General features: G+C 33.5%; 1 protein-coding gene across 1 annotated transcript; it reads left to right on the top strand.

Moving 5' to 3' along the window:
* The first annotated feature begins 1715 nt into the window (after positions 1-1715).
* Positions 1716-13846, top strand: LOC121263065 (protein transport Sec1a-like). Its single transcript, XM_041165853.1, has 21 exons — positions 1716-1913; positions 2941-2999; positions 3117-3198; positions 4305-4383; positions 5127-5177; positions 5297-5393; positions 5502-5534; positions 6153-6278; positions 7456-7647; positions 7730-7813; positions 7924-8022; positions 8117-8193; positions 9023-9119; positions 9614-9739; positions 9834-9929; positions 10945-11061; positions 11196-11273; positions 11988-12190; positions 12469-12559; positions 12673-12762; positions 13390-13846. The coding sequence occupies exons 1-21, from the start codon at positions 1739-1741 to the stop codon at positions 13441-13443; spliced, it is 2106 nt and encodes a 701-aa protein (XP_041021787.1). The 5' UTR covers positions 1716-1738; the 3' UTR covers positions 13444-13846.
* The last annotated feature ends 1697 nt before the right edge of the window (positions 13847-15543 follow it).

Raw genomic sequence — 15543 nt, 5'->3', positions numbered from 1 at the left:
ACCCCATAATATTGCATGCGTTTATAATTCAATTCGAATTTTTCACCTTTCAATCATAAGAATTCGGTTTTGAGCTTTGAAAGTTTTTATTATGTCCTACAAAAGGATATTTAGGTCTCGTTTGTTTTTACAACTCCTCTCAAATCAACTCAATTCATCTCATATCATTTTAGCTAATTATTACAATTTTTTTAAATTCCAATACAAAATAAAATAAATAATTCAACTTTTTCAAATCTTAAAATAAAAATAATATTACAAAAATATATTCTAATAATATTTTATTCAACTTTTAATTTTAATCTCAACTCATCTGTAAAAATAAGCGAGACTTAGGAAAACTGATAAGGGACAAAAAAAAATAAAATTAGGGGTAATGCTAATTGTATTCATAAAAAATAAAAAAACTTACACATCCATTTGACTTTATCATTTGTACATCACTTTCATTAAAAAATATAAAATATAAAAAATAGCTAAATTATGAAAATTCATGTGAATATGTAAATTTTTTATGGATACATTTAACATTTTCCTAAAACTAATAAGAATCTTAAGAAAGTGTTTTGAACAATATTTAAAAAATACATTGGTATTGACATTCATAATATGAGATACTTAAATATTGATTTCTTTTAAACAGGTTCAATATTTAGTTTAAGGTTTTGCCCTTCCTCTAAGGGAATGGCAAAAGCTAAAAATAGAAAGCGAAAGGATGGGTACTTTAGGCAATAGCCGATGGGCATATCAATTGAGGTTATTCCATTAAAAAGTGGACCCATGCATAGGTCCATTTCCACCCAAGGATAGCCGATGGAGATACTCAGATATGGACCCTCTCAAAGGCCCAAAGGTTCTCATCACCCGAACATTTGCGTTCAAGTTTGGGCCAGCTAAAGCCCCGAAGCTCAGTAAGCAGAATGAGAAACAAGCGTCTAAATTTGTGAGAGGGCGATTTCGAAGCCCATGAGTTTTTCCAGCATAATTCGAGACCGTTGCAAGAGAAAAAGGTTGACGAATAGGACATATTTGGTAGGATTTCAAAGGATCTGAACGAGAAATTAAGCTTATTATTTGTGTAACACAATTTACATAATAAATAATCAAAGTCAATTATCATTTTTTTTAATGATTAACATGTCAAATACATCAATAATATTACATTTAAAATGTTATGAGAAACACAACTCAAAACTAACATCACACTTCAAATTATTGAAGAAAACCATACCGGCATTAAGACCTAGTTTGCATACTGAGGTATATGAGAATATATTATTATTATTTTTTATTTTATTATTATTTACTATTATTTAATATGTTATCATTATTTTTTCACTATTATTTATATAATATTTCACTATCTAAACGCAACCTACGACATACCCGTAAAGGTTAAAAAATAAATATACAACAGTTATGTCTCCTATATTCAAAAAATATTTTTGATTTACTCGTTTCTTTATATTCTCATACTCAATTGTATTCAACAATAAACTTATACCATATTGTATGAGATAATTTTCTTCCAAAACTTATTCGAGACCGTTGCAAAATAAAAGGGGCATATTTGTCACAACATGCATTTAAAGATAGAAACGACGCCGTAGTAACATTGTATGATTAATGATCGCCTCCTCCGTGAAACGTTAACGAAATTCTCGTTTCAAATTACACGTTCCCCCAGGCATTACAACGACCTTCACAGTCTCCTCCTCCTTTCTCGTCTCTCATACATATGCACATCCTTCCCCACCCCCCATCTCTCTTCTCTCTCTGGATTCCATTGTCCGAATTTTTTTTTGCGTTTGATACCAAATCTGTTGAGGCCAAAATGTCATTCTCGGATTCCGATTCGTCCTCTCATGGCGGAGCCACAGAGTACAAAACTTTCCGGCAGATCAGCCGTGACCGTAAGCTCTCTCTCTGTCTCTCTCTCTCATTACTTTTAGATTTCTGGTTCCTGTTCGGCGAAAATGTATGATGAGCAGCTGTGGATAGAGAAACGAATCAAAATTTAAATGCACTGAGCGGCTCTCCCAAGTATGAGTTTTTCTTTCTTTCTTATTTTCCTGCAAGCGAAAGGAGGGCTAGGACATGACATAATAAACTGCCCATAATTATGTATCCATCTTGGATTCTATTTGATTGTATGGAAAATCTCGAAAAATATAAATCAAATTTCGAACATACGAGACGATTGCGTTATTTAGCTCAACGTCGGAGGCAATTTTAATACTCTCTGTTTTTGTAATGCATTAAAAGCCTAAGTATTTAGGTTACGTTTCGGATGTTGAAGTGATGTCAGCTGATTTGATATATAAATAATAATATTTTGTAAATACGTGTTTAAATGTATTAAATATTTTAAGACATGTTTAAATTTATAAAATAAGTTAAGATATATTTAATTTTTTACGAAAAGTTAAAAAAATAATAAATTCGATTATTTTAAAATTGGTTGAGATGTATTTGAAAACCAGATACTGACCCAATTAAGTCCACCATCTTTTGGAGGCTCCTCACATATATCCATATGATAATAATATCATGATATATTTTGGGTTTGATATTATGCTCGTAAATTTTTCCAAAATATTTTACTCAAGCCTGTTGATTTTTCCAAACTAATTCCCGTGAAAATAAGAAAGCTTTTAATTATCATTTGATGTGAAATAATAAATAAGATAGTACGTTTTGGAATTTAAGGTTGCGTTTAGATGTTGAATTGAGTTGAGTTGAGTTGAGATGATTAAATATTGTTAAAATATTATTTTTTAATATTATTATTATTTTAAGATTTAAAAAAATTAAATTATTTATTATATTTTGTGTTGAAATTTAAAAAAATAATAATAATAAATTGAGATGAATTAAAATGAATTAAGCATTCAAACGAAGCCTAATTCAGTGTTGACAAAATAACTTCTCTTTTTATAGGATTATTGTATGAAATGCTTGGCTCAACGAAAACAGGGGATTCAAAATCAACTTGGAAGGTGGTTCATTCTTTTCTTTCTTTCGTTCCTCTCTTATTTTATTATTTAATTATTTTTTTTCTGAAATACATATGCACTTTCCGGAGTCAATAAAACATTTTTTTTTTTCCCCTGCAGGTACTCATCATGGATAAAGTTACTGTCAAAGTCATGTCTCACTCGTGTAATATGGCAGACATTACAGACCAAGGAGTTTCACGTAAGCATCAAAGATTCAAAATACATTTTCCTTGCATAGGCATTTTTACCTTAAACTTGCTCAGCATGATTTCTTGTTGTGCTACACTCCATATTGATTGAATGCAAACTCCCATACAGTTTTCGTGGTTATAAAGTTCCATTATACTGCTTAAATTGTCTGTCATCCATCAACTTTCAATGTATTGTCCGGGTCATTAACACTCGGACTTAAGCTAATACCAACCCCTTTTTTCTTTGTTGCACTCGTCTGCATTTTCTATGTATCCTTTTGTACAGTAAATTGAGATGAAAATTAAAAATTAAATAAAATATTATTTTTTAATATTATTATTATTTTAAAATTTAAAAAAATTAAATTATTTATTATATTTTATATGAGAATTTAAAAAAATTAAATTGTAAGATGAAATGAGATTTGATAAGATGAGATCGATTCTCAATCCAAATCAAGCCTATGTTGTTGCTTTCAAGTCCTCTTAAGGCTTGCTTAAATAGTGAAATGAGAAGAAATAAGATGAGATGAGATAATTTTAGATTAGTTAAATAAAATATTATTAGAATATTATTTTTTAATATTATTATTATTTGAGATTTTAAAAAGTTAAATTGTTTATTATATTTTATGTAGAAATATAAAAAAATTATAATAATGAGATAAAATAAAACCGTTTTTTTATCTATAAAAAATTATAATAATAAAATAAGATAAAAATTTAAAAAAAGTACCGTGGTTTTTGAATGATGGTTACAATACTATAATTTACATAAGGGGGCGGCTACTATGTCGCCCCATTTTGACCTCTGAGCATACCGCCCAGCGTAAATTTTTTTTTTTCTTCTTTTTTTTTTCACATTTTATTAACATATTTAAATATATTTAAAAAATAAAAAAAATACATCAATACACTTAAAATTTTATTAACATATTTAAATATATTTAAAAAATAAAAAAATATACCAATACACTTAAAATCACTTCTTTAACCACTAAGTAAAAAAAATAAAAAAATAAAAAAATAAATTTTGACTAAGAATCAAATAGAAGTGTCAAATTAGAGAGACAATGTAGACTTTCTCTTTAGATAATATCTTCTTTCATTGCAGTGGTCGAAGACCTCTTCAGGAGAAGGCAACCCTTGCCATCCATGGATGTTATTTATTTCATCCAGCCCTCAAAAGAAAAGTACACTATTCTCTCTCCCTCTCTCTAATTGCATTTGTTTCCGTAGTTCCCTTCAAGGAAAGTGAAATGTTATTTTAAATCTTTGACGTCTATCGTCCTCGTATTTTGTTGAGTAAACGTTACGACATGAAAGTGTCCCTGTTTGAAAAGTAATCTCAGATTTACACCTTTTATGAGACACAGAGATAGCCAGCAACCATTAGTTGGATATCAGCATAAAGTTTCTACATTTTGGAGCTACATATTGCTGGGCAGTAAAAAGCTCTATAAGATTCGAATGAGAAGGTTATATGTAAGAACTAGACAGGGACCCAATCTCTGATGTTGTTAACGGGATCTTTGAAATTACCAACCAGATTTCATTGGAAGAGACAAATCACTTTATGTATGAAACTTGGTTTAATAATATCTCATATGCCTCCTTGTCAGCTCTATATTTCTACTAACCAATAATGTGCAATGGTTTCCGAGTTATGTCCACACAGCAAATAGAAATGGTTTGGTGTTAATAGTTAACAATGATTTTTAAATTTGACGTGTGCCTCCTAATTGTTATAGATCTAACTTCTATATTCATTTTTTTGGCATCTGCATTTCCTACATGCTCTGCTTTCTTCTTCCCTTTAGTTTTGTTTATATGATGAATGCATCAACCAATTTATGCTTGTCTTACTTTACTTGTAAATATTTTCCCACTATCATCAATGAGACTGTTCTAACCCAGTCTTTTTGCTAGCATGCAGTGTTGTCATGTTTTTGTCTGACATGTCTGGAAGGGAGCCTTTATACAAAAAGTATGCCAAGGATTTTTTTCTTTCCTCAAAATCTAGTTTTTTTCCCTATAATTTAAGCCTGCATTATTCTGATTTTACCGTTTTGTTTTTCCTTTATTGTATTTCTCTTTGGTTTCCAGGGCGTTTGTATTTTTCAGTTCACCAATCCCAAAGGAACTTGTAAATCACATCAAGAGTGATACAAGTGTTGTACCCCGCATAGGTGCATTGAGAGAGGTCTGATCTTCAATTTGTTTTTTCATTGATTCTCGGTAAATTTAAGTTTGTTAATTTTCTCTTTGGATTGTATTATGTGATCTTTTTCTTTTGTGTGGTACCCTGCAGATGAATTTGGAGTATTTTCCTATAGATAACCAGGTATTTTTCGATAATATCTATTCTTTTGTTTCTCTTGATGGTATGTTGATCGACGAGTGTTAAATTAATTTGCAGGGTAACCTTTTTAGTTGTAGGTCTCCATTATTGTTAACAAATATTATCCATGTGACGAGTTCCTACTTCCTAGCTATCCATATTTTGTAGAATGTTGTCCATAGTGATTTGTTTTCTTTCTTTCATTTCACTGTGATGTTTTTTAACCAATGTGATTTTAAATGACATTGGGTGTGAAGAGAACACTTTCGAAGTCTCAGTCCATGTGGACCATATGCTTCTGTTTTTCTTTCACTCTTGCTTCCTTTTCTAAATCTACAGTCAATGGATTTGCTTTTAGTTAGACTTTTACAGTGAGCAGTGTCTTTGTACATATTGAACATATTATGGCGAAGGTTCAACCAAGTTGGGACATAAATTTCCATAGATAAGGGAGTCTTTATGTCCTGTGGACAATCCTGCATCTAGCTACTCTGAGTACTCTGTTGACAGAGACATTTAGGATTATACTTTTGTCTAGCATCCCATCATATTGATTGTCTTTTGTTATAGCAATTGAGAAGGAATTGAAAATACATGTCTACTGATGTTCCATTGACGCAGGCTTTTATCACTGATCATGATAGAGCATTGGAAGAACTTTTTGGTGATGTTGAAAACCCTCGCAAGTTTGAGGCTTGCTTGAACGTGATGGCAACTCGACTTGCTACAGTGTTTGCTTCATTGAAAGTTTGAATCTTATTCCTTAAAACATTCTTTCTTGTTTTGTGGCCTTCTTTGGTCATATAATCAATATTAGTCAATTAAAAATATGCTTATTTTTTCACTTATAAAAAAATGCTTATTTTTTGTGAAATCCTATTGTTAATGATCTACTCTTATGATTTTTTTAGTGTATAAACTTTAGTGGTGGCAACAACCTTGACTCTTGAGTACCACCTTGTAGCTGTTAAGATAAATATAAACGATTAAATCTACCTCTTCCTATCAGTTTAAACTTATGGGATAAGTAGTGATTTTACATGGTATCAGAGTAGAGGTCCTTAGTTTGAATCTTGACTCTACACTTCACCCATTTAATTAAGTATTCCACGTGTTGGGCCCACTTATTGAGGAGGAGTTTCGCCCACACGTGAGGGAGAGTGTTAAGATAAATATAAATGATTAAATCTACGTCTTGCTATCAACTTAAGCTTTTGGGATAAGTGATGATTTTACAGTAGCACATGCTTAAATATCCCTTATATAGTTTTGCTCAAAGCCGTTTGTTCTTGCTTCATTTTTTTAAATCATAGGGGTGTGCTTAAGAAATCTGCATTTTATTTTATCATAAATTCTGCTCCTTCTTTCCTCTTAAATCAAACTGTATCTTCTGCATCACTCATGTTCAATGCGGAATTTGTCACGGTCACTTATAGATATATATATATATATATATATATATATATCTATCCCATAATAAAGAAGCCCTTAATAAATAATGATTATGGTGGAGACCAGGCTTTTGGTTAAATTTTCAGGATCTGTATGACTGGAATGACCATATTCTTTGTCTCATCCATGGTTAGTATGCAATTCATTTTGGCTTACCTATGATCAATCTGACAAAGCCTGGCAAAATTATTTGTGGTCGGTTGGAGTCAATCTTAGCAGGGAATGGAGTTAGAGGTTTATGCAGGTTGGCAACCTGGGACTACTCTTTATTTGGGCTTGGGTTTGACTGCATGAGACCTTAAAGTTATAAATATACTGATTTTATACATAGCTTTAGCATAATATTATGTACCGGAGGTTGATATTTGAATTCATCGCCAGTTTTACGTAGAAACCTTGAGTTCCTGATAATCTAAGCTTTGCTCTTTGTTATTTTCTATGATTTTTTCTTCATATCATTGCATGTTTTCAGGAGCTTCCATTTGTGCGGTTTCGTACTGCCAAGGCACTTGATGACTCTCCAACATCAACATTTCGTGATTTAGTTCCTACAAAGCTTGCTGCAGCAGTTTGGAACTGTATTTCAATGTATAAATCTACCATTCCCAACTTTCCACAGACTGAAACGTGCGAGCTTCTCATCTTGGGTAGATCTGTTGATCAGGTTATATTAATTTTCCTGTCACCACTTTCTTCTTGCATTCTTTCAGTTTGAATTTATTGAAAGTGTGAAATTGCATATACAGATTGCTCCCGTCATACATGAATGGACTTATGATGCAATGTGCCATGATCTGTTGGATATGGATGGAAATAAATATACATACGAGGTACTTCTTGGTATTGTGTCTTTCTTTCTTTTTTTTTCTCAGGTTTCTTTGCATTTTTTTGTTTCTATGTAGTAATTTAATATGAATGGATATCATATATTTCATATTAGGTTCCTAGCAAAACAGGTGGTCAAACTGAAAGAAAGGAGGTTCTTATGGAAGACCATGATCCAATCTGGCTCGAGCTTCGCCATGCACATATAGCAGATGTATGTGTAATGCGTATATATAAATATACGCACATATATGGTTTTACTTGGATATATCAGAAGCTTGATTGCTCTTTTCTACTAACTATATCAGGCTAGTGAACGTTTGCATGAGAAGATGACCAATTTCGTATCAAAGAACAAAGCTGCCCAAATCCAACAAAGTGGAAGGTACGGTACCAGCATCCATTTGTCAATCTTTGGAATTTGGCCATCTGATCATGAGCTTGCGTGTTACAGGGTTTTATCAAATTAATTCTTTTTTAATAATATATATCACTATGTTATCATCATTAGTCTTTATATCAGGTTTCAGTAGGCTATCATCATTTGTTTCTGTAATTTGATTTTTCTAGGCAATACCATGGTATATATTTTCAATACAATGCGGATTATCTACTATTTACAAAGATGAATTCTCTTTATTTCTGATTGATTGTTATCTGAGTCACCGTTGACTTCTTGGAATTTTTATTTCAATCATGCATACATTTAGTTTTTCATTTATATAGGCATATAATGAGATATATTTATATATTATAATGTAATAGCTTAGAAAAATATTAATATCAAACAGGCTTCTGTCATGTATTGATTGCAGAAGTTGTTCTTATACAAGAGGTAGTTAATTTTTGAAATATAATAAAACCCTGAGGATTGATACTTTATATAAGGGTGAAAAAAAATCTAGGGGTGAGTATTATTTTCTAAGGCTCTATAAAGCATGAATTGAAATAGTGTTTACTTTCTAATCATTATTGAGATTTATGATATTTGAAGTGTGATTTGTGCAGATTGTACATTTCTATTTATCCGTATACTTCACATAACAATGTACTTGGGATTTAAGTTGCTGGGGCCATTAAAAATTGAGGAGGTTTAGGCCAAAAAGGAGACGAAAATATATAGCGTCGGAAGTTTTTTAAATTAATTTATCATGCTTCTTTGCACATAGCTTTGTTGTAATTCAATTGTGATGTTGAAATTTGACTTTATCTAGGGATGGAAGCGAATTATCTACACGAGACTTGCAGAAAATGGTTCAAGCTTTACCGCAATACACTGAGCAAGTTGAAAAGATTTCTCTCCATGTGGAGGTTTGTTTTCTTCTGTCATCAAGAGTCAATACTTCTTATTGAACGAAACATATGGTATTTACTTCAAAGAGAAATATAAAGTACTTCAACCATCCACATGCAAGTCGAGAAAAATTTTCTTTTCTTTCTTTTCCCATTCTTTCAGGTGTTTGAGAAAGCTCAAGTTACTGTAAAATATTACTGCACTCCCGGTAGTCTTGCAACTCCCAACACCGCCCCCCCCCCCCCCCCCCCCCCCCAACCCCCAAAAAAAAAAAGGCTCTTATTAACAATCTACATAAGTAAGAGCAGACATGAAACTTTTTAAAAAGTTGCATGTAGCTTTATCTGCAAAACTGGAATAGAATCATCAGTCAGAAGTGACCATATATAATTCTCTCTGAAACTGCAGTCAGAAGTTACCATTCTTTTAGCAGTTGGTGAGGATTATAAGAACTAGAGTGTAGTGGTATCGTTTTTGTATTCTGATTTTTTTTGTGATTATATCATTACAGATTGCAGGAAAAATTAACAGAATCATCAGAGAAACGGGACTTCGAGAGCTTGGGCAACTAGAGCAGGATCTAGTTTTTGGAGATGCGGGAGCCAAGGATGTGATCAATTTTCTGAGGACAAAGCAGGTGAAGTATTAAGGACATGTGGCCGGATAATGGTGATGTTCCTTACTCCTAAATCCTTGCTAAAGTCTACCCTTCTTGCAAATTCTTTGTGCAGACTGAAACTCCTGAAAATAAGTTGCGTTTATTAATGATTTATGCAACTGTCTATCCTGAGAAGTTCATTGGTGACAGAGGTTTAAAGCTAATGCAGGTAGCCACAGGGTTCCTACTCTTGGTTTGTTCAGATGTGTTTGTTTTTATTTTCCATTACTAGAAACTGATTTAGTTTATTACTTCATCTGCATTTCTATATGACCTCAAGGAATAACTTATCATACTAATGCATTAGGGTTCCTACTCTTGGTTTGTTCAGATGTGTTTGTTTTTATTTTCCATTACTAGAAACTGATTTAGTTTATTACTTCATCTGCATTTCTATATGACCTCAAGGAATAACTTATCATACTAAGTCCGTCGAATGCTTAATTTCCATGACTGCAAGTACAACCTGAAATGACCATTTTGTGAGTTGATCACGTTTGTAACTAAACTCTATATGTCAGTGAAAAATGAAGCTCGTGTTTGGGATCTTAAAATTGACTCCAAACTTCCCATTAAGGTTAACTAAAATGTAATACACTGACCTGACCTCAAGATCAAACAGTTTGCATCTGTCACGGGGCAGAGTCTTTACGACTCGTGAAAATCCCAAGCCATGCCTAGACTTATACTTTAAAGACTTAAGTTTTGGTCTATTGTAAGCAAGGATAGCATAGAGACAATCTATGTGGGGCCAAATAGCATGCTTATTGAAGATAAACTCGTTGTTCCAATATAAATAGGATGTATGCTCATACTTTGTGCATGTAAGTTTCAATCCCTAAAGCTTCTATTTCGTGAGGGGATACTTTAACATCTATATTAAAGGATATTTCTAAAATAAAATTAAGTTCTAGACCCAACCTTTTGACTCGAGCAAGTATATTAACGCAGCTGAGTTTCGGAAACAATGGTGGCTTTTGATTGTATTATTTTTGTTACTGGTTTTCTGGGCCTTGAATTATCGTTTTTCTCCACTTCATTGTATCCTGATATATCTCTATTCTACAAATTTTGTAACCCTCTTTAACTTGTATTAATTGTTTCCAAGTGTATATAAACCTTTGCAGCTGAGGGAATATTTCTTTTCAGAATTAGTTATGTTAATTTCATTTATATCCATTTAGCTGGCAAGATTATCACGCGAGGACATGAAGGTGGTAAATAATATGCAATTGATTGGGGGATCATCAGATGATAAAAAGACAACTGGTAGCTTCTCACTCAAGTTCAATACCCAGAAGGTAAAACATGTGTTTTTGAAACTTGAATAGCTTGTTGAAGTTCCTGCCTGAACTAATTACCACACGGAAGGAAAAAAGAGGGTTGAAAAATCTAAGAGCTGATTTGTGGATGATTGTTTTTTCTTGATTATCAGACAAAGCAAGCAACAAGAAAAGATCGCTCTAGTGAGGAAGAAACATGGCAGCTATCCCGATTTTATCCCATGGTAGAGGTACGTATCATATTATGACATAGAGGTTAATCTTGCTGATTTATTCTATAAATTTCATCAGATGTCAGTTTAACTTTGCTCTCTATGAATCCCTACTGTCCTAGTGAAATGTGTTTCTGTATTGCAACTTTCCTTCACAGAAATAGTTTCCCATAGAGTTTGACAGATGATGATGCAGTGTCTTAGTCCGTGGTAATCAAAATACGTGGAACTACAAGCTTTGGTTAACATCTTGTGGTGTTGTTAATTAGTTCAGTGGGAGGCCAGAAAGTCATCATTGCTGGGTCATTTTGTTTATTTCTTTTTTGCCATAATAATTTGGTATGTAGCATCATTTTTAAGACTTTGGAAACGCACTTCCTTATTGGCCAACAAGTACACTTTTTTTGCTAGGCCATCAAGTCTAGTCAGTGAAAGTTAGGCATTGATCATTTTTATAAAACTAGCTGTAATAATAATAACAGCATACTATGAAACTTGGGATGTTTGCTTTCACTGGAATTCAATTATTCTCACGTGCCAATGCTGGATTTTTGTCTTAAGCAGTCAACTTTAGTTATCATATGCAATGACTTTGTGGTGTCAGCCAGTAGTAGCAACAAAGGAAACAATGCAAACATGGATACATTTTTAAGGATTTCCCTGCTATGTGTTAGTATGGTCTGCTTTGTTTATATTTAATTGAGAGTATCACCTAAGTTGTTTTTCTCTCAGGAGCTTATTGAAAATCTAAGTAAAGGTGAGTTACCAAAAAATGAATTCTCATGTATCAATGAGGCAAGTCCAACTGTTCAAGGAGACTCGCAGAGAGCTGCCCAGAGAGCACCGGTAGGTCAAGCTTCTGCTCCTTATTCAATGAGATCGAAACGGACTGCAAATTGGGCACAAAGTCGTCATTCTGACGATGGATACTCTAGGTAATCTCCTAACTCTATTGTCCCAGTTAATGCGTATGCAGGAGTGACCATCTCTTAGATCTGATATTTCTGCATGACCTTTCACTCAGTATTATTTATCTCACAGGCGCTAGACTCTTTTCTCCTGTACATTTGATATGTCACATGCTATCTGGCTATAAATTTGGTCAATGATGGCAGTTCAGAAGTTTTTTGAATCAGCAGATTTGAATTCCAACTTTCAGCTCTAATAACATCAGGATCTGAGGTTCTTTTGACTTTTCTGCTGCCTTTTGTAGTGACTCAACTTTAAGAATTGCATCCACTGATTTCAAGAAAATGGGGCGACGTATTTTTGTATTTATTATTGGTGGGGCAACTCGATCCGAGGTAAACTTTTGAGAGAACTCTTCATTTCTAGATCTCCAGCTAAAGTATTAATGGGTCAGTTCAGTTTTAAATATATCTCACCTGCTGTTTGTTCCCTCTTACGCTACTGCCAGCTACGAGTTTGTCACAAGCTCACAACAAAACTCAGAAGGGAAGTAGTCCTTGGTTCTTCTAGTATCGATGACCCTCCTCAATATATTACGGTAATAAATATCTATTCATCACTACTTTTCATGTTAGCTCATACATCAGTCTATACACCACACTCGAAAACTTGCATGTGGGGATGATATTGAGTAGCAAGGTTTGCATACTGTCTAACTCTGAAAACTTCCTCAATTAAAAAGAATTAAAATTCTAACCAACATTGTAAGATCATTTGATTTTGGGTGTACATGCGCTTGGACATCTTTTCTTAGTAACAATAGTTTGATGCTCCTAGAGGTTGGATTGAATCAAAAGTACCAGATCTACCATATCCAAGCTGGTTTTTTAGTTTCCTTTGTTTTTTGCTCAGAAAGAACAAGTTTCCAACATTGGTGCCTTTTTGGTAATTTCTTGTTCACGTTTGACGAAAAAAACTCCAAGCCTTGTTGCCTTTTGAACATTCACGATAAGCCAGATGGAGCATTCACAAAGTGGGTCACACACTGAACACGTCTGCACTGAATATAAGTATTGTGGCTTTTTTCTTTGCTTGCCATGATGACTCCCGGAGCATTTGGTAGTTTGCAAGATATGAACTGGATGGTTGCATGGAAATAAATATTACCACAAAAAGTTTGAATGGTCAGTTTAGCTACTCATGATTCTTTGTATACTTTTTGCAGAAACTGAAGCTGCTCTCGGAAAGAGATCTCTCAATGGATAGTCTCAAAATCTAACCAAAAAATAGGCTCGTGCTTAAAACCAGCAGGTTAGTTGTTGGCTCTCTCTCTCTCCTTGCAATTTTTATTCAATATTAGAAATGCAGTGCTTGTTGATACATGGGAGAGCTGCACAATGCTTCTTGTTTTGGTTTTTTTACCCCCTACAGAATCATGGCCTGACACGCGATGGAAAATGTTAACCAGTTCAGTAATGCTTTGTGCTTTTTCCTCAAAAACTGTGGCCTTCTCGTGGTGGCAAAGAGACATCATGATGAGAAGGGTGGCTTGTTCCAACCTTTCTAACCGAGTGCGTTCTACTGCAGAGCATTCAAAAATATCGAGTCAATTGTGTTGCAGGAGCATTTGAATCTGCGTTTCTTACACCTGTATATGAAACTTTCCTTTTAGCTTCACGTTTTGTATGACTTCGGTTTCCTGTCTAGGGGCTGAACTGAATGGTATGGAGTAGTGTATTTGTGCTGGCAATTTTGGACGGATGGAAAATTGAGTGAAAAATAACCATAGGAAGAGAAACTGGGCAAAAGCAAGTCGAGTTGCCATGACACATGGTGGCAAGTTGTCCATTTGCCATGCGTTTTGAGATATTCTTCGATTGTAGTTGGCATTGAAGGATTGTCTCGCATGGTATACCTGGAAGAATGATTGACATTCTTTCACAAATCCTAAACTTTATCGTTATTGCTCTTATCAGGTGAGAACGCCACTTCATCTCGCGCGATCCAACTGTGTGTTGGTGCAAAGAGGTTGCGAAACAAAAAATAGTGAGAGAAAAATGTTTGTTTAGGTGTGTTATAATGTCATTTTCTTTAAAATAAATAATATTTGCTCTTACTAATAACGGTATGCACGTAGGTTATAAGCGATTTTACCTTTAAGATATAATGAAATCCATAACAAATCTGTTTATTTAATTACATTATGCATATAAGGAATTAGATTCTTAATACTTTTAAATTTTACTATTCAACCAAGGGATTAGAAAATTATTTTTTATAAAATAAACAGATCTTAATAATAAATTTTAAAGAAATTAAGATTTTTGAAAGGACATGTTGAACACGTCAAAACTCAAAAGAGTATATGTTGAGAAAATAGATGTCATGCCGCTGAAATGGTAGGAAGTGTTTAAAAATTTGAATTTGTAAACTTTTTTCATCCCGATATCTCAGTAGTGTAGAAGGTACGTCAGAAACAATCCGACCAACCATCTTTACGAGGTCAAGAAAAAGTCTCCTCTTGTCACAATCGAAGAAAGTGAACAAGGACCCAATAACACACTTAGAGCTGATATGTTTGTTGGGCCATGGGCAATCCTTTGCTTAGATAGTTATTTTAAGTGGATTTTAGAGGTAGTGGGTTAATGGGCTTGGCCTTTTAAAGTAGATCTCATTTCAATGGTTATTTTAGTATACTTTTAGTTTAGGTCCATATGTGGGTCAACCTTGTTGAAGTCTGCATGCTATATGTAAGGAGCTAGGGGCTCTACGAAAATTATTTTGGAATGATATAGAAACTTCTTATTTTCTTCTATTTCTCTCATTTGCTTGGAGGAGCTCCACTCGAACAGAACAAATCAGTGTTATCTTATTTTAATCCTTGAGACGTGTTACAAATTAATATCAGAGACACCGATCTCTATATTTTCAAGTTATGGAAATTGAATAAATTATTTCATCGTTACTCAAAATCAAATAGTTGGTCGAGCAATCACAACAATGCTATAACGTTATTATACATACATTCAAATATGTCAAGAACAAGTTTGAAGGCTTCAGGAAGAACTTCAATGAAAAGTTCACCTATTTGGAACACCAACTCTACGTTCTGCATAAAGAGGAAAAATGCGCAGCAACTATAGAAGAAAAAGAGATAGTCAACTCGGATCAGGTTCCTCTTTCTCTTGTTCCCATAAATCCTGTTAGAAAGCGGAGACCATTTTCTCTATTCTCATATCTTCATCGTCGGCTCTTGAGTCCTTCCTTTACTCTCAAGAATTATTTCATTTCTCTTTTCTTTTCATCGGTCAAGTCTAGCAATAACTTAATCATCGAGATGAATCTAGATACTAGATGGAAATTTGATCCTGGTGGTCTC

Source organism: Juglans microcarpa x Juglans regia, chromosome 1D (genome assembly GCF_004785595.1).
Source record: "Juglans microcarpa x Juglans regia isolate MS1-56 chromosome 1D, Jm3101_v1.0, whole genome shotgun sequence".
NCBI lineage: Eukaryota > Viridiplantae > Streptophyta > Magnoliopsida > Fagales > Juglandaceae > Juglans > Juglans microcarpa x Juglans regia.
This window is presented reverse-complemented; position numbering and strand designations above follow the sequence as displayed.

Excerpts from the sequence above, each read along its gene's own strand:
- LOC121263065 (XM_041165853.1), top strand. The coding sequence starts at position 1,739 with ATGCACATCCTTCCCCACCCCCCATCTCTCTTCTCTCTCTGGATTCCA. Across the intron at positions 3,000-3,116 it reads ATTCAAAATCAACTTGGAAG|GTACTCATCATGGATAAAGT; the intron begins GTGGTTCATTCT and ends TTTCCCCTGCAG. Across the intron at positions 5,394-5,501 it reads GCATAGGTGCATTGAGAGAG|ATGAATTTGGAGTATTTTCC; the intron begins GTCTGATCTTCA and ends GGTACCCTGCAG.